We start from the raw sequence: 24,537 nt of genomic DNA, 5'->3' as shown, positions 1-24,537 counted from the left end.
CACTTAAATGGGTTTCCAAGTGTTTCCCTAAGTTCACCTCCATCTCACTCTCCCATCCAAGGGAGCAACTGCTTTCTCCCCCATCCCAACGCCGATGCCGCTCACAGCCTGCACTGCATCCTCCTGATTCTCAGGCCCATCCTCCCCAGGGTGTGGGCATCTACTCTTCCACTGCACATCCTCCTCCCTCGCTCCCTGCATCCGCTCTGTTTTGCAGACCTGGCAATCTTCCCATCAACCATCTCTGGCATCCATCCTCCATCCCCCTGCTTGAGACCCTACCCAAACAACTCCTCACCAGGATCAGTGCATCTCCCATCTTCCCCCTCGATACCACCCCCCCTCACGCTGGCAGAGTGATGTTGTTAAGTCTTAATTCTGATCAGGCCATCCTCCCGCTTAACACGTCCCATGGTGCCCCAGGGCCTTGCAGATGAAGGCCCTGCTCTTTGAACTTAGCACACAGACCCTGTATCATCTGGACCCTGCTGCCTCTTTCCTCACCCCTCATCCTCTGCCATCCCCCTCTAATCCAACAAGTCCTTTAGGGAAACCCTTTATGATTCATTGAGCACCTACTCTTTTTTCCAGGCAGGGAGCATCATTTCATTTGATCCCCAAAGTAACAGTATGAAGTGGTTATTAGTTCCACCTTAAAGATGATAAAACTGAGACTGAGAGATGCTGAGAAACTCACTCAAGATCATTCAGCTTATTAAGTACTAGACTCGGATCCACCCGGAGAGCAGGACTCCGAAGTCACAGCCTTAGCCTTTGCCCTGAACCATGCTTGATCCCTTTCTATGTGTGGCCAGCTACTTACCGCTCACCTCTTCAAAACTTGTCTTTAATTTTGCAATTTTGCATCCAAGAGCCCTCCTGTCACTGGCATAAGTGAATGAAAACACTCTGCCCGGCACACTGTAATAACTGCTTCACACTCTCCCTCACTAGACAATGATTTTGCATTGAGGGTACAGATTTTTCTTTATCATTGTAGCTTTTTTTGTTTCTTGGTTTTTGGTGGGTTTTTTTGTTTTTTTGTTTTGTTTTTGCTTTTTAGGGCTGCACCCAAGGCATATGGAAGTTTCCAGATTAGGGGTTGAAGCGGAGCTATAGCTGCCAGCCTACACCACAGCCACAGCAATCCCAGGTCCGAGCCACATCCACAACCTACACCACAGCTCATGGCAACGCTGGATCCTTAACCCACTGAGCAAGGGCAGAGATCAAACCCACAACCTCATGAATCCTAGTCGGGTTCGTTAACCACTGAGCCACAAAGGGAACTCCCTATCGTTGGAGTTCTTGCACTTGACATAGTACCCGGCACATGGTAGGTCCTGTGTAAAGGTTTACTGTATGAAATTCCTGGCTCTGCTCCTTGCTAGTTTATATAAACTTGGCAAAGTTATTTCACCTCTTTGTGTCTTTTGTTTTGTTTTTGTCTTTTTAGGGCCGGACCCTCGGCATTTGGAAGTTCCCAGGCTAGGGGTCAAATTGGAGCTGCCGCTGCCACTGCCGGCCTAGGCCACGACCACAGCAATGCCAGATCCGAGACGCAACTGTGACCTACACCACAGCTCACAGCAACGCCAGATCTTTAATCCACTGAGCGAGGCCAGGGAATGAACCTTCATCCTCATGGATACTAGTTGGATTCTTAACCCTCTGAGCCACAAGGGGAACTCCTATTTCATCTCTTTTTGTGCCTCAATATTCTCATCTGAGTTTGTGTCCTTATCTGGAAAATGGGTATAATAATAGCCACAATGGAGAGTTGCTGAAAAGATGAAGGGAGAATTTACCTCCAGGCCAGCACACCATGAGTGCTCAGTAAGCCATACCTGTTATTAGACTGTAATATACACCTTCACAAAGGTTGGCTCGGCCTTAGGGCTAAACATCTTTATTAACGTTTCAGCTGATTCAACTGGGACCAGGCTCCTGCCCCATCAGCCCTGGGAGGCTGCAGGGTGGATGATCAGAGTAAAAACCCACACACACACCCAGGACTCCCTGCAGGGCTGGCAGGGCCAGCTGAGGAGGCCATGTTGGATGCGGAGAACCGAGGAGAAGTAGGATGACCAGAGCAGAGGAGGAAAGTCCAGCCCCTCACCGAGCACGAGAACTGCCACCCCAGTGCTTCAGAAAGGGCACCAAAGCCCAGCTCTGTGCTCCTTCCTTCAGCTCCTCCAGCCCCACCAAGTGCAGGAACACCCTCCCCCCAATCCCTGCACCAAGTAGGGTTATCAGAACAGAGAGAGGCCAGCAGATGCCTGGCTATCACAGAAGGCATGAAAAGACCTTTGTCTTGGTGCTTTTTGGAGCAAAGCTCCGGTATCTGAAAAATTCACTCTGCATTCCACACTCGCCAGAGTTAACAGCTCAAGCAATTGGAGAGGTGGGGAACACACAAGGCTTACCAGGGAATCGGATCCAGAAAGCTCTGGAACAGAACCCCAGGGAGGACTGCACTGGGCACTCACCAAAATTTTGTAAAGAATATTTCCGTAGAGAAACAGACTCACAGACTTTGAAAAACCTATGGTTACCAAAGTGGACAGGTGGGAAGATGGGAGGGGTGGACTGGGAGTTTGGGACTGGCATATGAACAGTGGGGACCTGCTGTATAGCACTGTATTCTTTGATAATCTATGTGGGAAAAGAAATCTGAGAGAGGGAGTTCCCACTGTGGCTTGTGGGTTAGGAGCCTGACTAATATGCATGAAGATGTGAGTTCAATCCTTGGCCTTGCTCAGTGGGTCAAAGGATCTGGTGCTGCCATGAGCTGCAGTGTAGGTCAAAGATGTGGCTTGGATCCTGAGTTGCTGTTGCTGTGGTATAGCCCCGGAAGGTGTAGCTCCAATTCAACCCTGGCCTGGGAACTTCCATATGCTGCAGGTGCGGCTCTAAAAAGTAAAAATAAAAAGTTGTGGTTAGTAAAGCAAATAAACGTTATTTACAACAGAAACTCAAAAGACCTCCTCTCTACACGGCAGAATCCTTACCCAAGAAAACCATGTTCCTGTAATCCTCCAGCACGACATTCTCGAAAGCCTTCTGACCCTGGTCCAAGCAACTCCGTTCACCTTTGGTGACTTATACAGCCACATCCTGGAAGGTCAATGAGTCCTGAAAAATCCCTAGAGTCTGTAAACTGGACTGGCTGGATGAAGGCACTGTAAGAGGTGAAAAATATTCTAGTTCTTCTGGCAGCTTGAATTCATTGCTGAATAAAAACTCACTGATCCAAAAAATTCTCTTGCCTCTAATTTAGTCTTCTTCCCTTTCCCAAATCCTAAGACCCCAGTGGTAAAGGAGGCTCAATTTGAGTTTTCCACTCTCCAGTGGTCCTCAAACTCCGGCATGCATCGGCGTCACCTACAGGGTTTGTAAAAAAGCCAACTGCTGGATTCCTCCCCATCGCCACCCCCATTTCGTAATTCATCAGGGGTAGAGTGGGGCTCAAAAATTTGCATTTCTAAACAAATGATGCCCACACTGCTAGTTCGGGGGTTGCACTTTAAGAACCACTGTTTTACACATCTGTTCTTCAAAGTTTGTTAAAGAATCCACAGCGTCTTCATCCTCTGGGAGCTTGTTAGAGACGCAGCATCTTGGGCATCACCCTAGCCCTTCCCAATCAGACTCTGCGCTTTTAACAAGATCCCAGGTGATTCGTGTGCACGTTTTGTGTACTTATCACATACTTTTGAGCCGAGACAGACTCTGAAGGAGGCAACAGGTAAATTTTAATTTACAGAGAACGTCTCTGGGACAACGGTTAACAATGAGGACTTCGGTCACCCGGGGCCACTGGTTTGGGAGGGTGAGGTTCCGGGCTCCAAGGCCTTGGCCCCCCTTGGCCCCGCCCCCTCCACCTCTCGGTCGCGCCTCACCCCGCCCCTCTCGCGGAGCTACGCCGGTTAATTGGCCAGCGGAGTCCCCGCATCCCGCCCCTGGCTCTTCTCGACTCCGCCTCCCTGCGGAGTGAGACTACTGCGCAGACGCAAATGCGAAAGCCGCGCTCTTGCCCCTCTAGTCTCCCTGGGGTCCTCCGGGTCACCGAGGTCTCCTCCTAGAGTGCAGACTTCTCCCTTACTCGGGTGCCCGCCGAACCGCCACCCAGACGTGCAGACGTTTCCGAAGTTCTAAGCGTCTTTTTTAGAACGCCCGTCGTTACTCTTCCATTCATCCCACTAACGATACTTGGATGCCCGCCCTTTGGCAGAAAAATGAACGAGGCACGGCCCCTGCTCACTTGAAGGACTGTAGGACTGGGTGAGAAATGCTGTGCCTCCTAGGAGCTGGAGGCGCCGGGGCGGGATAAAAGGAGGCTGTCCCGGAGGGTAACGGCCCTGAGCCTGGCACCTGCCCGCCATAGAGGCACTCAGGTGTTGGTGGATGGAGATCTCCAGTTAGAGAACATTCCGGGTGGAAGAAAGGCGGCTTGTGTTGAAAACATCTCCGTGTGCAGAGCGCGGGGGTCCCTGGAGATGAAGCTGGAGAGGTAAGCAGAGGCGATCCTGAAGCGCCTGGGATGCCCGATAAGACATTTAAAGATTTAAGTCCTGAGTCGTCTAGACGGTATTTTAATCAGGAGATAGGAGGCCTGATTTGCACTTTAAAATGCGTCTGGCAGCCAGGCTGGGTGGAAGGGGGAAAACATCCGAAAGCTGTCAAGAGAGTGGCAGCAGAATGGAGGCTACGGTGGCCTGTCATTGGGTATTTATTCATGAGCTGTCTTTCCTCTTCCACTAAGATGTAACTTCTGTGGGAGGAGGGCTGTGTCTGTCTGGTTCACTTTGCTTACCCAGCACCTAGAAGAGTGTCTGGTACTCAACAGACCCTTGACAAATGTTTGTTGGATGGATCAGTTTGTGGTTGATAGGACTTCCTAGCTGACCTGATAGTACATGAAAGTGGGAAGTAGAGGAAGGAACACAAATAGTAGAATCTGTTTAGTGGGTGTTTGCTGAGCACTTCTGGGCTGAAGGCTGACAAGCTGCCGCAGGGCAGACGTCCAGAAACAGGCTCCAAATTCTGGTATCATCAGAGGAGAGGCCCAAACCCCAGAATCTGCCACCAAGTACCAGTTCTGTGTTAGTCCCACCACCAACAACAAAAAAATGTCAGTTTCCTTTCTGCCCACTGCACAACTGAATTTGAGAAGCACATCCTTTTTGGTTTTGTTTTGAATATTACCAGCCACATGCGTAGAATCCATATGACCATGACTTTAAGGTTGTTTATTATTTCATTGTATTGATGTAACATCATTTAACAAAGCCATTCCATGGTGCTTTTTTAGCTTTGCGGCTATTCAGGAATGAATACCTTCTCCCCTTCCTTCCTCCCCCCCAACCCCCCACAACTTACTTTCTTGGCTTTTGGTGAATATTTTTCTGCTGCAGGAGATTACTAGTCAGACATTATTTTATCTTATAGCTCTTACCATATATTGGTTTCCAAAAGTTAAATATGGCAACAGCAGTATCAGTTTATGCAACAATTACAAATTGAGTTTCTGCTGGTGCTAGGCACTGAGCTCTAGGGACATAACATGGGCAAAACAGACAGAGACACTGCCCTCATGTAGCTTCCAGTCTAGTACCAGACTATGGTATTTATCACACAAGTGTATAATTACAAACTAAATATAGTGTGAACCAAAAACACAGGCCTCTTGCCAAGAGGCAGGAACCAGTTTTACAACAATTCCAGCAGCACTGGTGGTAGGTGGTCTTGTGGGTTTCATTTTTAATTTTATTACTGCATTTTACTAAAAAATGGGACTGCTTTGCCTGTTTTGATTTTGAAATATTCTGAATTGTTCCTAGTTCCTCTACCACTTAAGGGACGGCCTCTACCATACAAAACAAAACAAAACAAAAAAATCACAAATGTATACCTACATTTTTTAAAGATGAAAAACTAGAGTGTACTTACAAACTTGTCGTATCCGTTCTTTCTAGTTACTCTTTAACTCACTGCTCGTCTCAGAAGCTGAAGTGGGACTTGAGTTTGAATCCCAGCTTCTCCACTTCTAGCCTTGTGGACTTGGGTAGATGACTTCAGCTTCTTGAGCCTCGGTTTCCTCATGGGTGAAATGGAATTAATACCCTCCTGGTGTGATTAGGCCACAGGTTGTATGTGAGCATTCCTTTATGTGGGGGAAAAAAAAAAAAAAAACAGACAACAAGAGCAGATTAGAGTCTCTGGCTCCTGGCCCAAACCCATGCTTGTGTGGCTCACAAACACACCATGCTAATGATGAAAGGAGTGTGCAGGTTGGTTTTACATTCTGAAAATGGAGGGTGGCTAATGCTTTGCCTCTCTCCAGGAGACCTCACACAATCTGGATGCCAGAGAAAGCCCTCCTTAACGAAGAGCCTTAGAGCTGAGAATGGAGAGTGAGTGGGGAGTTCACTAGCTCACGCTGGGCACAGACTGATCCTCCCCTGCTCTCTCTCACACCCAATCCATTAGCAGATCCTGCCAACTGTACCTTCTGACCATATACCTGAATCCCTTCACCTCCACCACAGCCACTGTAGACCAAGTCACCACTGTCTCTTGCCCTGGCCAACGCAACAGCCACAGAGGGATTCCTTTATGATGGATTGTTTCACTGTGTGGCCCCAAACCCCCCAATGCTTTCCCATCACTGGTAACATTAAATCCAGATTCCTTACCGGAGTCTACAAGGCCCTGCTTCTGCCCCTGGCTACCACTCTGCCCTCGTTTTCTAAACAACTCTTGTGTATTCCTTTCTTAAGGCTTTTGCACTTGCTGTTTTGTCTGCCTGGAATGCTCTTCCACCATTTACTTGAATGGCACTCGTTCACTCTCTTCAGTTCTCTGCTGGGGTATCACCTTTCCAGAGTGGGCTTCTTTGAGCTCTCCTCCAAGAGCATCCCCTTCTCTATTTATTTTCACAGCACTTTCAACTCCTGCCATTATTGTCTTTGATTATTTACTTGTTCAATTTTTTTTTCTGTTTCCCCACTAAAATGCAAGCTCCGTGAGAACAGGAACCTTATTCTGTGCTGATCCCTAGCACTTAAAGTGTCTAGCACATAGTAGGTTCTCAAAACTTATCTAGTGAATGAATTAAATCATCAATGAATGAATGAGCCATATAAGCAATGAGGGGAAAGATGTTTCAGATATAGAAGACCGCATGTGCAGAGGATCTATAGCCACTAGGGGTTCCTGTCTGAAAGAAGACCTGTGGGGCTGGGGTACAGTGACAGGTAGTGGTGAAGAGATGAGGTGAGAGCTGAGCATGGACCAGACTAAAGAGGACCTTGTAAGCTCTGTTACCAGATTCTGGCCATTGTTTTAAGGGCAATGACGAGCCATTTTAGGGTTTCAGATAAATTGAGGATTGTGTCTTTATAAGGTCCCCCTGACTACAGGGTGGTAAATGGATAAGGAACAGAGCAAGAATGGAAGCAGGGGACCAGTGAACTGGCTGTCAGGTGTCTCTCATGGCAGAGATAACAATGCTTTGCATTTGGATGCTGGTTGAAGAAGATGGAGAAACATAATTTGGATGTAAAATCAACAGGCCCTACTTATTAACTAACTCTGTGATCCAAGGTAGATGGTGACATTATGACCCAAGAAACACAAACTCAGACTTAGCATCTCTTCACTGGCACAGAATCAAGCCATGTGGGCGTTCTTTTTCCCCCCATGAATATACATTCAACAAACCCCACTGGAGCTCTTACCATGTTTCAGGCCTGTGCAAAGAGCTACAACAGATACAAAAATGGATAAGGTGCAGCAGGTCACCCAAGGGGAGTAACGTCCTGATAGAAATAATGCCCTTTTGGGAGTTACTGTCGTGGCTCAGTGGTTAATGAATCCGACTGAGAACCATGAGGTTAGGGGTTCGATCCCTGGCCTCGCTCAGTGGGTTAAGGATCCAGCATTGCCATGAGCTGTGGTGTAGGTCGCAGATGCGGCTCGGATCCCATGTTGCTGTGGCTCTGGCGTAGGCCAGCGGCTACAGCTCCGATTGGACCCCTAGCCTGGGAACCTCCATATGCCTCAGGTACGGCCCTAGAAAAGGCAAAAAGACATAATGCCCTTCTGCTTTCTTATATTCCCTGCCTTGCCAGTACTTGCCGTTTCCTGTTGTCACCCATCTACCTCATATTAGGTATGTCTTTTTATTCTCTCTGCCTACCCCAAGGCCCAGCCAAAATTAGGTGTTCAATACGTCTTTCAATGAATGCAAATTTTTCTCCTTGACTGTTCTGGAGCCAGTTCCCTAAACTAAGGTTTCTCTCAAAGTTTACTGAGCTCATGTCAAAGTCATTTCAACTGTCCAAGCCAAACAGAGAAGAATAATTTGCCTACATAACTCACAAGGCTATTATGAGGGGGAAATAAATTCAAGGGGCTTTGCGAACAGGAAAGGTGTTTGGATGATAATCCCCTGCATGTGCACTGCCTTCATTACTGTTGTTGGCTTTATTTCCTGTTTATTCAACAAAGATTTACTTGTTACCTTGTGCTAGGAGCCGGAGACGGCAGAGACAAACAAGATAGTCTCTGTCCATGGAACTTATATTCACATGTCTACTAGAGCACTGAGGGTCAAGGTAAAAAGAATTTGAAAATCACTACCTACCCAGTCCCCTCACTGCACAGAACACAGATGCCAGAGCAGCCAGCAGCATTTCCCCTTTTCATGCTTTGTTGCTTCTCACTGTCAAGGTCCTTATTGCCCATAACCCCACTTGGCCGGCCTTTCCTCCTTGGGTACACCCAGAGGATGCTCTATCAAATAATATTTAAAAGATTGGACCCTCTGTGCAAGCAACGACAACAGCTTTTCTTTAAATTCTCATTCATAGTATCCCCCCCCAACCCCCACCACAGTTTCTGGGTGTACGCTTAACAGATCCATTTTCTTTCCTCTTGCATTGTAAGAGGCAGCAGGGGCCCTGGAAACTCTGGTACTAGTTATAATTTTCTTACAGGTACTGAAAGGTCACGTATTCGCTAGCGTCCTAGGTACCTCAGAGGAGAGAGCTGAGGGGCGGAGGGTAGATTAGACTGGTCCCTAAAATTATGTGATCCATGCCTAGTTCCCCACCTTCTCTTTACGCTGTTATCAGTCCAGGGGTCAATTACCAAGACGTAGTCTCAGACTTTATTGAGGCAACCTCAGTATTCTGAGGCGCACGCAGAGTACCCTCGAAGACAGTCTTGAGGACGCAGCCGGCTCCCGCGAGACCTGTTGGAGCATGCGCATCAGTAACCCCACCCACCAGCCGGCTGAAAGGCGGGCTCGGAGTCGGCCACGTAAAGCGATTGGTTCTGCTCAGGGGGGGGGGGTCTGACTTCCGCCGGACGCCGGAAATGGCTCTCCGCCCCTGTCAGTGGGCCATGGAGACTGTGGCACAGTAGCGTCTGAGTAGTGAGGATTGCGAGGCCGACGGCCATGGAGGCCGTGCTGAACGAGTTGGTGTCTGTGGAGGATCTGCTGGTGAGGCCCGGCCCCGAGGGAGGGAACAGGAAGATTCGGAAGGGCGGGCCCTCAGGAGAGTGGGGTAGGGGCCAAACCCTCCTCCCAGCATCAGCTTTGCCCTGGGAAGCCGAACTACGGTTCCCGGCAGCCCCTGCAGCGTCCGGCTGCTGCCTAGAGGTTCCAGTTTGCCCCAGAGGCTAATGTGAGATGTAGTTTCCTGTGCTACCACGCCTCAGATTCAGGGCCTGGAGCCTGATGGGGGCTGGGTCCGTGCAGGATCTAGGAGGTCAGGGAGCACCTGTTTTTTGAGTGCTCTCGTGGCATGGTAACAGGGCGACCACCATAAAGTTTCATAAATTGCTCACTGAACCCGGCACGGTGCCTGGCAGGGGATATCTCAATCTTTGTAGCTCTAGTAGGAGGTAGGCACTATTTTTGTTCCTGTTTTGCAGATAAGAAGGGGTCCAAACCCGGCAGGGTGGGGATGGGAGAAGCAGTCTCCGACTAGAGAGTGCGTGGGCTGTTGTTGAGCAGTTCTGACAGCTTGTTTACTGTTCAGCCTCACGGGGTCAGCTGCTCCGGGAGCGGTGCCTGGAACTGCCACCAGGTGGCATCTCCACTCGGTGCCACTAGGGGGAGGGGAGCAGAGGGGGGACCATCCAAGGAGACAGACAGCCCACTGCTAAGAAGCAGAATGCCTGGGCCGAGGGATGGAGATGGCAGAACCAGGGATACTAGACCCCACAACCGACAAGGAAAATGTGGCAGAGGGAAAGATGGAGGGTAATGAGGAAAGGGACACGAAGGTCCTGATAGAGAGTGGCTTACCCCCTTCATTTCTAAATGACTCCTCTCCTCTCCTGTGGCAGAAATTTGAAAGGAAATTTCAGTCTGAGAAGGCAGCAGGCTCGGTGTCCAAGAGCACGCAGTTTGAATATGCCTGGTGTCTGGTGCGAAGCAAGTACAACGATGACATCCGTAAAGGCCTTGCTCTGCTGGAGGGTGAGGTGCTAAGCTGGCTCCCCAGCCCTCCCTTGCCATCACCCTCTACCACCACTGGCCTCTTTCACTCCCTCCATCTCAAGGACTGGGATCCTTTTAGAACATGGGACCTCAAAGTACCAGTCACCTCACAGTTATTTTCCAGTAAACTCACAGCAAAAAAGGGTTATGCTTAGCCTGACTTCTTGTAATATATACTTTTGGCTACTTACCACCTCATCATTGATTTTGCCAAATAGTCATGGCCTGTCAGTCCCCACAGGACTTTGGTGATCTGGTAGTCTAGACACAAGGAAAATGACTTGTCCCAGGTCACACAGCTGCCTAATTAATGGCTGAATTGGGACTAGAAGCACCTGTCTTGTGTGTCCTAGTCCCATGCTCTTTGCCCCCCACCATGTTGCTTATTTAGCAGTGGTTGTTGAAAATCTTCTGAGGGGGCCCATGGAAGAAGTATAGAAAATGATCCCAAAAGCCTGTGAGCAGATGGTGCTCTTTTGATCAGAATGCTGTTTCTCATGGTTTTGGATGGGTCAGCATTTGGTGAGAGCCTACCATACTTGACCCTTAAATCTCTCTGTACCCCCCTTTCTCTTGGTCAGGTGATGGTGTGTAAGCAAACAGTGTACTAGCCAAGGATGCCTATTGTAAATCCATAAAAGTAAGAGTCTTCCTTAATGCAAATAATTTCAGCCTCCATTTGTCTACTTTGCCAATTGGGATTTCTTGGGTTTCCTCTGCAGCAGAAAGGGTCTCTAAACATTGCCAGTCTAGTTGAGGAAATAGTGCAGACACTTGGGAAGATGTATAAACACCTGCAAAACTACTTAGCAAGAAATTCAAGTGTATAGAGTACAACTGAACACATACGCCTCAGGGAAGTCACTGAACTAAGAGAGTCAGCTGGGGCCTTTCTGAGGGGTACTTGAAAGGGAGTTTTGAACTGATTTTTTAGAGGGGGAAGGAGTGCAAACTTATTTTGAACACGTCTAGCAGCAAGCAACTGTAGTTAACATACACAGCAGGTGCCACAACTGAGTGAACCCTGGCTTCAGTGGAGCCTTGATTTCCTTTCAGTTGACTTTGAATGAACCAGTCAACTCCTGTGTTGATAGTGGGATGTTGATCACCAGGGCATTGGGCAGTCTGGGTTCATGCTGTCACGAGGCTCTGACTGGGAAGCCTCGAGACTGGAGCTGAGATGGAGGCTCAGGACATGACTTTCCCCCAGGATCATATAGGGATTCAGGGAGTGGAAGGGGTCTCTGGGACACAGGCACTAGGAAAGGAAGAGAAGGGGTTTTCACCCTCTCCCCCACCCCCTACAGAGCTGCTACCCAAAGGGAGCAAAGAGGAGCAGCGGGATTATGTCTTCTACCTGGCCGTGGGGAACTACCGGCTCAAGGTAAGGCAGACAGCTCCCTTCTCCCCTCCCTCTCACCTGGGTGACCAAGCACCCTCTCCTCGTCTCTCCTCCAGGCTAAGCCAGGGGCGGGTGGGGGGTGTGGGTTACAGAGGTGCAAGGTAATAGCAGGTCAGGACCCAGTGGGAAGGTGAGAGACAGGGTGCCAAGGGTGTGGGGAGCAATGACGTCAGCACGGGGGTGCAGCCCCAAGCCTCGGGTTGTTATCTCCCTCGGCTTATCACCCCCACACAGTTGGGGTGGTTTGTGGACTCTACTCCACGGGTGAGGCTGGAGCGAAGGAGCGGTGGAGGGAGAGGGAGGAGCCCGGGGGCCAATTCCGAGGGAGAGAATTCTGAGGGGGGTGTTTGTTTTCCCTGAGCGTAGGAATATGAAAAGGCCCTAAAGTATGTGCGCGGGCTGCTGCAGACAGAGCCACAGAACAACCAGGCCAAGGAACTGGAAGGGCTCATTGACAAGGCCATGAAGAAAGGTGAAGGCGCCGCTCCGCCCCTCTCCTCCTTCCCCTCCCAGCCCCACCCTCCTGCCCCCAGGCACCCCCAGGTCCCTCACAGCTCTGTTAAGTCCCCTTCCCTCCCCGCTGCCTGGGCCCTCTGGTCCCTCTTCAGATGATGCCCTGCAAGCAGTTCCTCCTCAAACCCCCTTTCTTCTCCAGCCCTGGGGTCCCTCACCCATGCCTCCATGTAGAGGCGCCCATCTTCCGTGGAGGACCAGCGGGCAGCGGCTGAGGCCTCGCAGGGAGTGGGCTTGGACTCCTGACGGTCTCCCCTTTCCTCTCCCCAGATGGACTAGTGGGCATGGCCATTGTTGGAGGCATGGCCCTGGGCGTGGCCGGACTGGCTGGACTCATTGGACTTGCTGTATCCAAGTCCAAATCCTGAACGAGACTGCATCTCCGCCTCTGCCCGGGGATACATGGGAGCCCGTGGAGGACACTGGAGAGACCCCTCCTGACCCCCGTCCCTCTTCCCCTGCACCCCGGCACTGTCCTCTGTGGCCTTCAGTCCCTCCCCCCGAGACCTGTCCTCTAGCCCCAAATCATGTGCTGTGGGACAAGTGTAAATAAACTGGGCTTTGGCTTGGGACTCTGTGTCCATGTCGAGGACGGTGCCAGGGGTGGGGGTCGTGCACAGGCCTCCCCTGCTCTGTGCCCTCCTTCTGCAGGCTGGTGTGGGGTTTCTCTTCATCTGCCAAGCAGCCCAGACCCCTCACCCTTCCTCCTCCCCCAACCAGCCACGTCCTTGGGCAGTGGTACGCAGAGGGACGCGGCCTTTGCACGGCCTTAGACTCGAGAAAAAGCAGTGACCCGAGGCGGGAAGGGCAGAGCTGAAGGGACAGGCAAGGGTCTATGTCCCCCTTCTCCTCTGACCCACTCAGCTGCCTCACAGCACGCGGAGTTTTCCACACCAGGGGGGCCCCCACTCAGTTTCCTCCAAAACCTCCACCCTTCCCTCCCTTTGTCTTCCTGTGGCCTCCCCTTCCTCCTCCCCAGCCTTCTCCTTAGGGGAGGGGACCACTGAGGGGGGGGGATGGGCATTTGGCATGGAGTCGGCAGAGGTCTTGGGACGGGATAGGAGCCCAGGGCATCCCAGTTGTAGATGGAAGGGTGGGACCCAGTCCCCATCCAGCCTGCTCTGCCCCAGACTCACCCCTGCCCCGTGCCAGGCTCAGCATGGCCTCGTGTTGCTTCATTGCATGCCTCTCGTTCCACAGCCCAGCCAGCCCAGCTTGGGGGCCACTGGGGAGGAGGCACTAGAGGGGAGGCACGGAGGAGCCTCTTATGGGTGGGGGCGGTGGGGGGCTACACCTCAGCTCAGTGATGTCCCATGTGACTGCCTGGGCATAGGAAGGATGACCCCCTTGGAACTGAGCCCCAGCTCAGAAGGGAACCAGCACTGTGGCAGCTGTGGCCTTGGGTCAGGAAATGGGTCTGTGCCAGGACAGGTGCTCAGCTTAGGGTGTGGACCTGGAGGTTTCTAATCTGCCATAATTAATAGAGCTGGTGACAGTTTTGATAACTCTGATCTGCTTAGATTAGTGCAGGATCGTGACCTGGGCTGGTGCTTTATCCCCCTGGGGGCCCTTTGGCGGCAAGATCAAGCTTACTGCCCAGAGTCAAAGATCAACCCAACGAGGGGGGAGTTCAAGTTCAGGAAGTTGAAGTTCAGAGGAAAGCAACCTCCTGGTGGTCTCACCCCAGGCTGAGGGCACCCAGACCCAGGGCATTCACCAAGAATCAAGCAGTTCATCTGGCGGGGAGCTTTGATCTGTGGACACAGTTCTACGAAGTGACCAGTAATAATTCTAGTTCTCGGAAGCAGAAGCAAGCTCAAGGGGCTCAAACTTCATGGCCGGGTCGTTTTGGTAAATGATGGGACCTGGTTGGACCCCAGGTTGGTTGGATTCCAGAGCTGAGGGTTTCTCCCAGACACCCCATTCCTTATTCAACCTTAAACTTCCTTGGAGACCATGCCCTCAGCCCCAGGTCTTTGAGTCTCTCGAGCTCTTCTCAGCAACATCCAGAGGGGGTGGCTCGGCTCCCTCCATCCTTCCCCACCAGAAGGTGCAGCGGTCTGCCGCCAGCCTCCACCTCTGTCTCCTGACTCTTCAGCCACCTTCCCTCTCCTTGTTCCTCTGACTCCATTCTCTGGCCCCGATGAAAGCCGAGTCAAAGGCAGGCCCTTGCTTCCCCTCGGCGGCTCCCAGTGCCTCCCAGGGGAGCCCCTCCTTGGCAGATGGCATCCGTTAGTCACTCCCTGGTAAGTCCTCTCCCCCCACCCTCGTGGGGCGGGGAGCCCAGGGCAGCCCAGAGGCTGGGGGGAGGGGGTGGACTTTTGGCCCGTTCCGTTTATTCCCTCCATCTCCTCGTCAACAGCTGCCCAGCGCTCCCAGCTCATTCCTCTGACCGACCTGTGGGGAAGCAGAGAGGCCTGGAGAGAGGGAAGACCTGGGCCAAGGAAGAGGCAGAGGCTGCAGCCTGCCTCCCCCTGTCCCCAGCCTGCCTCCACCGCCCTCCTCAGCCAAAGCCCCTTCGAGTCCCCTGGGGCTCAGCCCCTCCCCCTGTCCCGGGCCCGGGCTGCCCGCGGGGCCTGCCTCCCACCATGTCGGTGGCTGTGGAGATCTTCGGCTTCTTCATGGCAGCCCTGGGGTTGGTGCTGCTGGGGGTGACGCTGCCGCACAGCAGCTGGCGAGTGTCCACCGTGCACGGGAACGTCATCACCACCAATACCATCTTCGAGAACCTCTGGTACAGCTGCGCCACCGACTCCCTCGGGGTCTACAACTGCTGGGAGTTCCCGTCCATGCTGGCCCTCTCGGGTACGGGGCGGGGAGCTGACGGAGGCGGGAGGTTGGAGAGACCCCGGGGTGGGTGGGGGTGCCGTACAGCTCAGGGAGGCCCAATCCATCTGGGAGACCGGGGTTCCTGCAGCCGAGAGTGCTGTGGGCGACCCTCTGTCTGGGACTGCAGTGGCCACCTTGTCACACGTGGCCCCCTGCTCTTAGATGACCCTCTGTCTTTGGGGTTGCAAGTGCAGGCAGCAGGGTCAGAGTGCCGGCCTCAGCACCTGCAGTTGACTGGCTCTGTGCCTTGGGCAGATGATAAAATGAGCTTTACTGACTCGTCTGAAAATCAGGGTTATGATAGGCCTGGTTCACAGGGTGGTCCTGAGGATTACATGAGATAAAATGTGCAAAATGTGAACATGATGCTAGCAGCTATATGTGCTCAATTAGGTTTACATTTTGAGTTCCCGTTGTGGCTCAGCAGAAATAAATCTGACTAGCATCCATGAAGATGCAGGTTTGATCCCTGGACTCGCTCAGTGGGTTAAGGATCTGGCGTTGCTGTCAGCTGTGGTGTAGGTTGCAGACACAGCTTGGATCTGGCATGACTATGGCTGTGGTGTAGGCCAGCAGCTGCAGCTCCAATTCGACCCCTAGCCTGGGAACCTCCATATGCTGCAGGCAAGGCCCTAAAAAAGACGAAAAAAAAAGTTTACATTTTAGTTTCAGGTTGCGAGTGCTGCAGCTTGTGGGGTGAAGAGGAAACCCCATCTTGGATTCTTGCGGGCTGAGATACTTAGAAATCTCCATAGCCTTTTAGGCTTCCCCTGGGGCAGGCTTCCCCTGGGGCACTGGTCTTGCCACCATGGCAAGTTCTAAAGGGCTGTTTTAAAAGGCCTCCTCTTGCACGTTTCAGTGTCCACTGTAAGCAGGGGTGTGTGCTTATGTGGCTGGGGTTCTCGGGGCAGCGCACGTTTGGAGGTTCTTGGCAGGCTGGAGCCTAATAGCTCTTTTGACCAGAAAGATTCTCACTGGTGGCTGGAGCACCTTCCTGCTCCCTGCTCAGCCTTTGAGTAGTGCCTGCATTACCTCCCAGGGGACTGCTTAGTCCACCGTTTGGTGGGCCAAGAGGGGCTGACTGGGAAGCCTAGCAGTGCAGCTCAGCGCCCTCACTGGGTGCTCCTGGAGCCGTGGTGCTCTTCCAGACCCCCTACTGCAGGGGCTGGGTGGTGGGGGAAGGAACTGAGGCCAGCACACCACAAAATCACCCCTGTGAAGGTCAAAGATGCCCTGAGCAATTAGGGAGTCTGGTCTTTTGTGCCCCCAATCTTTTGTACCCAGAATCTCCTGAGGCAGCTGCAGGGGCTTCATGCAGTCATCCCATCCAGGACCCCTCCCCCCCCAAAAAAAACCTTTTATAAAAGTCTGGGCCAGATACCCAGAAGGCTGGATGGCCAGAAGGGACATTGGTGGCAGCTGCCCTGCAGCCCTGGCCGTCCCCACCTCACCAACCCCTCAACCACACCGTGGTGTGAGGAGAGGCCCCACTTGGACTTCGGCCTGAGACCTCTTGTGTTGCGAGCGAGTGAGAGGCAGGAGGTGCGAGGTGCTGGGGGAGGGCATACAGCACAGCTGCGGGGAGTTGAGGTCCAGGCGTCGTCGTGCTAGGTGCTTTGCATGCACCGTTTCAGTGCCGTTTATAGCCCTACTGTGGCAGTGTTAGTAACCTCATCTTATGGAAGCTGGAAAACCACAAGGTGACCTGCCCAGAGCCACACAGCTGGTAGCTGGGCTGGAATCCAGACTCATCCATCTGAGTCCAGAGGCAGCTGATAATTCCCAGGCTGATTCTGGTCTGGGGAGGGGTCTTGTCATTTACTCACCCCTCAGCCGCCCAGCCCACGCTCTTACAGACCCTTCAGTAATCTCCCTTTGTTCAAAGAGCTCCCTGGGGATCTGGAGCTGGTCTGCCCCTGGTGGGGACGAGGAGATGGAGGGATGGATGGATGGATGGATGGATGGATGGATGGGGAAAGGCTGTGAGTAGGGAGAGACAGTGGGGAACTCCAGGGGAGTGGCCGGGATGAGAAAATGCTCCCATATAACTTTGTCCCTCCTCCCTACTCTCCAACTCTGGGCCACTTCACATCCTCCTGGCACCGCCCCTCCAGGAAAGGGGTGCAAGGTCCTTGAGAGTGCCTGGCAACTATCAAAGACAGGGGAGGAGGAAGGCGGGGAAGCAGCCGTTTCCTCCAGGTTTGAGAAGGAAGGAAGAGGCACTGAAAGCCTTTGAGCCGGACAGGCTTGGATTGGTCCTGAGACCAGGTGCCCCCCACCCCAAATCTGCAGCGGCCCTTTAATCAGTGACCCGCAGGCCACTGCTGCCCCCTGTCGTTCACTCCAGGAAGAGGCTCCATTTAGGATGTCCCACATTGCACTAGGCACTAGGCATGAGCTAGCAGGTGTGGGGGAGCAGGGGTGCCCCCGTGTAGTACAGAGCAGAACATGGCAGTTCTCAGCCAGGGGTGATTTTTTGACAATATCTAAACATTTTGATTGTCCTCTTGGGGGGACTCCTACTGACATCTAGTGGGCCGAGGTCAAGGATGCTGCTAAACAGACTACAATGCCGGGGTGCCCCTGAACAAGGCATTATCTGGCCAAAGCACTACCTGGAGAAGCCCTGTAACAAGTGAGCCTGTGCAGGGGGGAGGGGTGGGAAGCGCTGAGCCTTGTTGACGGAGGTGAGTTCCTGGGAGGAAGGGGGTTGTGAGCCATCAGCCTGACCCCTGAGGCTGGATGGGCTCCGAAGGGGAAGAAGAGGACTCGAGGGCTTTTAGGGACTGAGGCCGGAGCAAGTGCTATAAGGGGCTGGCTCTGTGGTAGACAGGAGAGCAGATGGCGGGGCAGGGCCAGCTCTGGGACTCATGGCTGCGCCCCACCTCCCCAGGGTACATCCAGGCCTGCCGGGCGCTCATGATCACCGCCATCCTCCTGGGCTTCCTGGGCCTCTTCCTGGGCATGGTGGGGCTGCGCTGCACGAACATTGGGGGCCTGGAGCTCTCCAGGAAAACCAAGCTGGCGGCTACCGCAGGGGCCCTACACATACTGGCCGGTAATTGGGGGAAGGTGATGGGGGGACCCTGCACTGCCATGGGGATGGGGGTGGCCCTTGGCCCAGACCCCCAGGGTTGCCTCACCTTCCCTTTGCATTAACACCTGCCTTCTCTCCCAGCTCACCCCACCCCCAGCCATCCTCATCAAATCCCTCGACTACACAATCAGTCCATCAGCAATGTTTCTGGAGCCCACCCCCATCTCCTCTGCCCCCCAGGAGCCAGGCATGAGTTAGGTGTGGGAGGGACTCCGGAGGGGAGAGTGTCCGCCCTCCAAGCTTTCAGCCTGGCTGGGAAGACCAGTTAGGATGGGCGTGGGCACACACACGCTGTGCACAATCACAGTACCAGCGACTCACCATCTCAATTTGCAGACTGTTTCTGCACACATCACCACACAAGCCTGTGAGGCAAGGCGGGTCTTCCTTTTCTCCAGATGTGGAAACAGGCTCAGAAAGGGCAGGTGGCTCACAGGAAGACAAGCTCCCTGGAGCGGCCTGTAGTCCAGGGGCCTGGCTGGCCTCAGGCCTTGAAGCTCCGAGTGGTAATGGCTTGGTCCAGCTCTGAGGACTCTGGGAGGCCAAGGAAAGGGATGTCAGGCCGGCAGGGCTGATTAGGGAAAACTGCTTGGGCTTTTGAGGATGGAGCAGATTCCCAGCAAGGACACTATGTAGTCAAGGCCAAGGCGCTAGAGGAAGGAAGGACAAAACAGGTCTGGGAAAAGGGCCGGGGCGGCGGGGACTGAGGAGCAGCATGGGAGACTAACCAGGAGCGAGGGGGCTGCAGGTGGGTCCTGGGTGCTGGGTGGAGCAGCCCGCGGGTGAACTAGGAAACATGAGTCATGAGCTGGGGAGGGAAAAGGAAAGGGGTAGAAATAAACTTGCTCTTGGACTTGCTGCCCGGTTCTGCTCCCTGGGCCGCCCCTTCCTCTGCTGGGCCTAGTGCCGTCCCCCTCTCCCTCTGCAGGGGTCTGCGGGATGGTGGCTATCTCCTGGTATGCCTTCAACATCACCCGGGACTTCTTCGACCCCTTGTATCCGGGGACCAAGTGAGTGTGGAAGTCCCACCCACGGGGGCAGCGGGGGGTCTTAGCCCCAGACCCTCAAGCTAGTGCCGCCTGTTCGACCTCGTCCCCAGGTATGAGCTGGGCCCCGCGCTCTACCTGGGCTGGACCGCCTCCCTGCTCTCCATCCTGGGCGGCATCTGCCTCTGCTCCAGCTGCTGCTGCGCTCAGGACGACGACCCAGCAGCCAAGTAAGGGAAGGAGCACTGTGGGGGGCGGCCCGAGGGCCGCACCTCCCTCTGACCCAGGTTCTCTCCCCCTCCACCAGCGTCCGGGTTCCCTACAAGGCCCCGATGCCCGCCTCCAGCCTCACTGCCCGCTTGCCCGCCGTAGCCTCGGATGAAGACGGCGACAGCAGCTTCGGCAAGTATGGGAAAAACGCTTACGTATAGGAGGCCTGGCCCGTGGACCACATTCGCTTCCTACTGCTCCCAGTGGAACCCCCGGGCTGCAGGCGCGGGTCCCTACTCCCTGTAACAAGCTCTGGGCCCAGCCTTGCATCAGGCTCCGCCCCATGCCCTGGAGCCTCGCCAGCTCTGGCTTCAGGCCCCGCCTCCCCGGTCGGAGCTCCGCCCTGGCCACGCCTCCGTCGGCTGGCCCTCTGGATCCTCCCTGGTTAAGAACCCGACGACGCCTGAGAACTCCCTCTGGCCCCTGAGACTGGACCCATCGTAACCTTCTGAGTCTGGGCTCTGGGCGATGACGGGGGCTGGAGATGTCCCCGAGTGTTTGTAGTCGGTATAGACATTCATAAATAAATTTGTATTAGGAATGGTGGCGGTTGAAAGTGTCACGAGGCAGTTGGCCCCGCAAGGGGTGCATGAGGTGGTACCCAGGGTCACCTCAGCTCTTGAACCCAAGCTGTCACCTGTCCTCCTCTCCATCGCCTTTGGACCATCCCATCCAGCAGAAGAGGAGAGGAGAGGAGAGGAGTTGGCAAGTGATTTCTGGAGCGCGCCACTCCTACAGCTATGATGGGGCCGCCTAGAGCAGCTGGTCTAGAGCAGAGTTTCTTTTCCTGAGCCTGAGAGTGGAATATCAGAATTTGCCAAGCACTTTGAAATTGTGTCACATTGGGAGTTCCCTTCGTGGCTCAGCTGTTAACGAACCCAACTAGGACCCAAGAGGATATGGGTTCGATTCCTGGCCTCACTCAGTGGTTTAAGGTCTGGTGTTGCTGTAGCTGTGGTGTAGACCAGCAGCTGCAGCTCCGATTCAGCCCTAGCCTGGGAACTTTCATATGCAGCAAGTGCAGCCCTAAAAAGACAAAAACAAAACAAAACAAAAAAGTGTCAAATCAACTAGACCTCGTGCAAGAACACTTTTCTGGGGAAGGTTCCATAATTTACAGAAAAGGCACTGAAGGTCTGTTCACAGAGGCGCGTGTACTGGTGTGTGTGTGTGTGTGTGTGTGCGTGCACGCGCCTCCATGGTGTCCAGCTCAGACATGGCACCGGGTCGTGGGCAGTCTTGGCACAAGTCCAGTGAGTACCAAGCAGAGCAGGTCCCTACTTGAGACAGGAAACAGGCTGTGAGAAAGAAGCCTGGCATGCAGAGGAGGGAGGGGGTGCCTGGGCCCTACCCCAGCACCCATCCCCTGCCATCTGAACACGGCCATCAGTCATTGGAGGTGGCTTGGGTGCTGACCTTGAACCCTCCTCTTTCTCTTTCATCCCATCACCTATGCCAGCTTTCTCTTGGGATGCAGAGACCCCCCTCCCCCGAGCTTCAGAAGTCACGCAGCCCGAGCGTTTTCACCAGGCTGAGCAAATTTCTCTTTCCCTCAGAGTCATAGCTCCTGTCATGCCAGCCTCTGAGTCACACAGGTTGACAACCTCAATCGTCTGTGGCTTCTCCCTTCACTCCTCTTCGCCACCTCCCCTCAGTTGGCTGCCAAATCCTATTGACTCCCCCTCCACGGGGTTTTTCACACCTACCTAGGTCTCCCCTTCACTGCCTGGTGTCGGGTCGGGCCCTCATCCTCTCTCGCCTGGACTCATTACAGAATCTCCCTAAGGGAGCTTCTCATCCTGCGTTGGGGGCGGGGTCACAAAGACGGGATGAGAAGCCAGTCATTGTCCTGCCGGTCATTGTCCTGATGAGCGGGGTCATTGTCCTGCCCTGGCAGCTCCCAGGGGCTTCAGAAAAACAACAAAAGACAGTTACACCTTAGCAGGCTGCATCCTCAAATCCCATTTCCTACCATTCCTCCACAACTGCGCCCTCCCCATGAGTGGACCGCTCGCTGGGACACCCATTCGAAGCAGGGCTCCCACTGGGCTCCAGCCAGAAACACTCATGCCTCTTGCCCTGTTCCCTGCAGAAGGGGTTCCCTGGCCAACGGTCTGAAAATCTGTTTATCCTCCCAGCACCCCCTTCGTTCTCTGCTTTCATGCCATTTGCGGATGTCCCCTGGCCAAGTCCAAAGTCCACGGGTAAAGGCCTGTACCAAAGCATGGACACTGTGAACAGTCCAGTGCGGACCTGTCGTGTCCAGGACAGGGCCCGGGCCATGTGACACGGGCCCACCTCGTCTCGTCCCTCCGCCATTCAGGAAACTAATCTGAGTCAAGTTTCGCTTTTGAGCATTGAACGTGTGCCTTAATATGACCATGGGGTTACATTTTGATTCCTTGTCCACTGTGCAGTGTCACACAGCTAAGGGCTACACGTACCCTTTTTAACAGTATTTTCTTCTTTGCTAGAAGCTAAAGCAGCACCATGTGGCCCCTGTCCTCCCAGAACTCACAGTCCAGGAGTGGACAGAAATGCAAACAGCTCGTTGCCATGTAATGGGCAAGGGGTTAAGGCTACTCCAGGAATCCGCCATATTTTGAGGAACTGGCTCTGACAGAGCTCAGCGACAAACTGCTTTAGGTCTTGGGCCATGATGCCAACAGCTGAGTCCTCGCCAGACGCCAGGCACTGGGCTAGGGAATAGTTTCATTTATTCCTCGCAGTTTTTAGGAGGTGGCTGTTGCAAGAGTCAGAAAGGTAATATGACCTGTCCAAGCTACACGAATAATAAGTAGTGGCCCCAAGGCTTGTCCAAGACTGAAGACACAGTTGGCCTGCTTCCCAGAATGCCTAGCTCTCCAAATTCATGTCACCTATTTCAGGAATAATCCAAAGAGATTGTGCTGAGTGGAAATCTAACAGGAGTTCCAATGAAGGTGATCGCAGTGAAGTAGAGAAAGAGTTTCTCAGCCCAGACAGAACCTTTTCTTCTATTTTCTTTCTGGAGTGTACTTCTTGGTGGAGGGAAAGATCAAAACGTTAGGATCCAGGAAAATTTCCCTTCCTGAGAGCAAGACAATTAACCCAAGCCAAGAGTGAGCAGCCAGAAAACTGGATTGTCCCTGTTACTACTGCTTCATAACCAGCCTTCCCAAGGCTAAATGGCATAAACCATTTTATTAGACACCCAGATTCTGGTGGTCAGGAGTTTAGGCGGGGCACAGCAGACGTGGTCAGTGTCTGTTCCATTTTGCTGAGGGCACAGCTAGGAAGAATCATGCAGCTGAGGATGGCTTGAGGCCTGGGGGCTAGAATCCCATCTTCATTCCTATGACAGAGGCCTGGGCTGTGATGGCTTGAACGCTTGGCTCAGCTGAACTTATCAAAGAGAAGACCTGCATGTGGCCTCCTGGTGTAGCTTAGGCTTCCTCACAGCATGGCGGCTTCAGGATGGTTGGATTTCTTCCATGGTAGCTGAGGCCTCCAAAAGTGAGTATCCTAGAGACAAGGCAGAAGCTGTACTGCCTCTCACCACCTTGCTTTGAATGTCACACAATCTCTCTTCTACCATGTCTACTGGTCCAAGCAGTTGTAAACCTTCCCAGATCCCAGCGAAAGGGAACAAAGTGCCACCTTTTTTTTTTTTTTTCTGTCTTTTTAGGGCTGCACCTGCAGCATATGGAGGTTCCCAGGCTAGGGGTCGAATCAGAGCTATAGGTGCCAGCCTACACCACAGCCACAGCCACAGCAACGCTGGATCCAAGCCACATCTGTGACCTACACCACAGCTCACGGCAACGCCAGATCCTTAACCCACTGAGCGAGACTAGGGATCGAACCGGAAACCTCATGGTTCCTAATCAGATTTGTTTCTGCTGCGCCACAACAGGAACTCCCTAAGTGCCACCTTTTGATGGAAATTTAATACCAGTTTTACACATTGAGGATTTTCTCTAAACCCTGTCCTCACCATTATTCAACACAGAGCCGTCACCAATACGACTGGACTAACCACAAGTCTCCAGATAAGGGGAAAACAGCTCCTCAGGAAGACACTGGGAACATCTGGGCCAACCCCAAGGATATCCCCCAAAGTGGGGAGAAGAGCCTAAAAAAGGTCCCCGACACTGACTTGGCTGGATGTCACTAACAGCGCATTAAGGCCATTTGTGCAACAGATATTTCCTAAGCACCTGCTTTGCTATGTTATGACATAGGTTACAGCCTGCAGTCTACCTGCAGGTGTGAGTGTAAGAAGCCCGAGTAGTGTAGGAAGAGTTACAGCATCTAGAGCCAGCAAGAATGGAGGTCTCATTACCATGAACTGCCCCACCCTTCCTAGAAATTTCTGGATTTTCTCTGCTGCTAATAGTTTCACATACCACAACCCCTGATAAGAGGGGCTTCCTAAGGACAACTGTTCCCTCAGGTGAGTGGCACCAAGGACAAGGGCCCCGTCTCTCCCATTTGGTTAAGAACCAGAGGACAAAGACAAGGCTGGCTCCTTCTGCAGTATCTTCCTATACCCCATGCCCAACTCTCGCTCCACTTCCCTGTCACCAGTCTGGGTCCCAGCTGTACTCAAAAGATACTCAGAGAAAACAGAGAACCAAAAAGCAAAAATAAAGGAACTAAATCAATCATCATCCACGCCCTAGTGACATAAAGAAGCAGCCAAGGGAGAGTCCACTGTGGCTCAGCGGGTTATGAATCCGACTAGTATCCATGAGGATACAGGTTCAATCCCTGGCCTTGCTCAATGGGTCAAGGATACGGCGTTGCTGTGAGCTGTGGCGCTGGTTGTAGGTGCAGCTCAGCTCTAGCATTGCTGTGGCTGTGGCACAGGCCGGCAGCTGCAGCCAAGAAATGCAGACATGGGCGTGGCAAGAGAATGGAGCAAAATCTTTCATGGTTGGGG

The 24,537-nt window shown here is 53.1% G+C and overlaps 2 protein-coding genes and 1 long non-coding RNA gene across 4 annotated transcripts; 2 read left to right on the top strand and 1 right to left on the bottom strand.

The window, feature by feature from the left end:
- Nucleotides 3,734-9,269, bottom strand: LOC102164200. Its single transcript, XR_300534.3, has 3 exons — nt 9,119-9,269; nt 5,953-6,166; nt 3,734-4,505 (listed from the first exon to the last, which is right to left on the bottom strand). It is a non-coding gene; the product is annotated as an uncharacterized LOC102164200 (long non-coding RNA).
- FIS1 (fission, mitochondrial 1) lies at nt 9,151-13,003 on the top strand. Its single transcript, XM_021086263.1, has 5 exons — nt 9,151-9,511; nt 10,363-10,495; nt 11,824-11,900; nt 12,285-12,390; nt 12,702-13,003. Exons 1-5 carry the CDS (start codon nt 9,467-9,469, stop codon nt 12,797-12,799), a joined length of 459 nt encoding a protein of 152 aa, XP_020941922.1. The 5' UTR covers nt 9,151-9,466; the 3' UTR covers nt 12,800-13,003.
- On the top strand, nt 14,064-20,154 carry CLDN15 (claudin 15). Of its 2 annotated transcripts, XM_021085619.1 has the most exons (6): nt 14,064-14,677; nt 14,794-15,236; nt 18,154-18,318; nt 19,286-19,367; nt 19,457-19,573; nt 19,651-20,154. In XM_021085619.1, exons 2-6 carry the CDS (start codon nt 15,020-15,022, stop codon nt 19,772-19,774), a joined length of 705 nt encoding a protein of 234 aa, XP_020941278.1. In that variant the 5' UTR covers nt 14,064-14,677; nt 14,794-15,019; the 3' UTR covers nt 19,775-20,154.

This window comes from Sus scrofa, chromosome 3 (genome assembly GCF_000003025.6).
Source record: "Sus scrofa isolate TJ Tabasco breed Duroc chromosome 3, Sscrofa11.1, whole genome shotgun sequence".
NCBI classification, from domain to species: Eukaryota; Metazoa; Chordata; class Mammalia; order Artiodactyla; family Suidae; genus Sus; species Sus scrofa.
The sequence above is the reverse complement of the archived record's forward strand: the minus strand, read 5'-3'. Positions and strand labels throughout refer to the sequence as shown.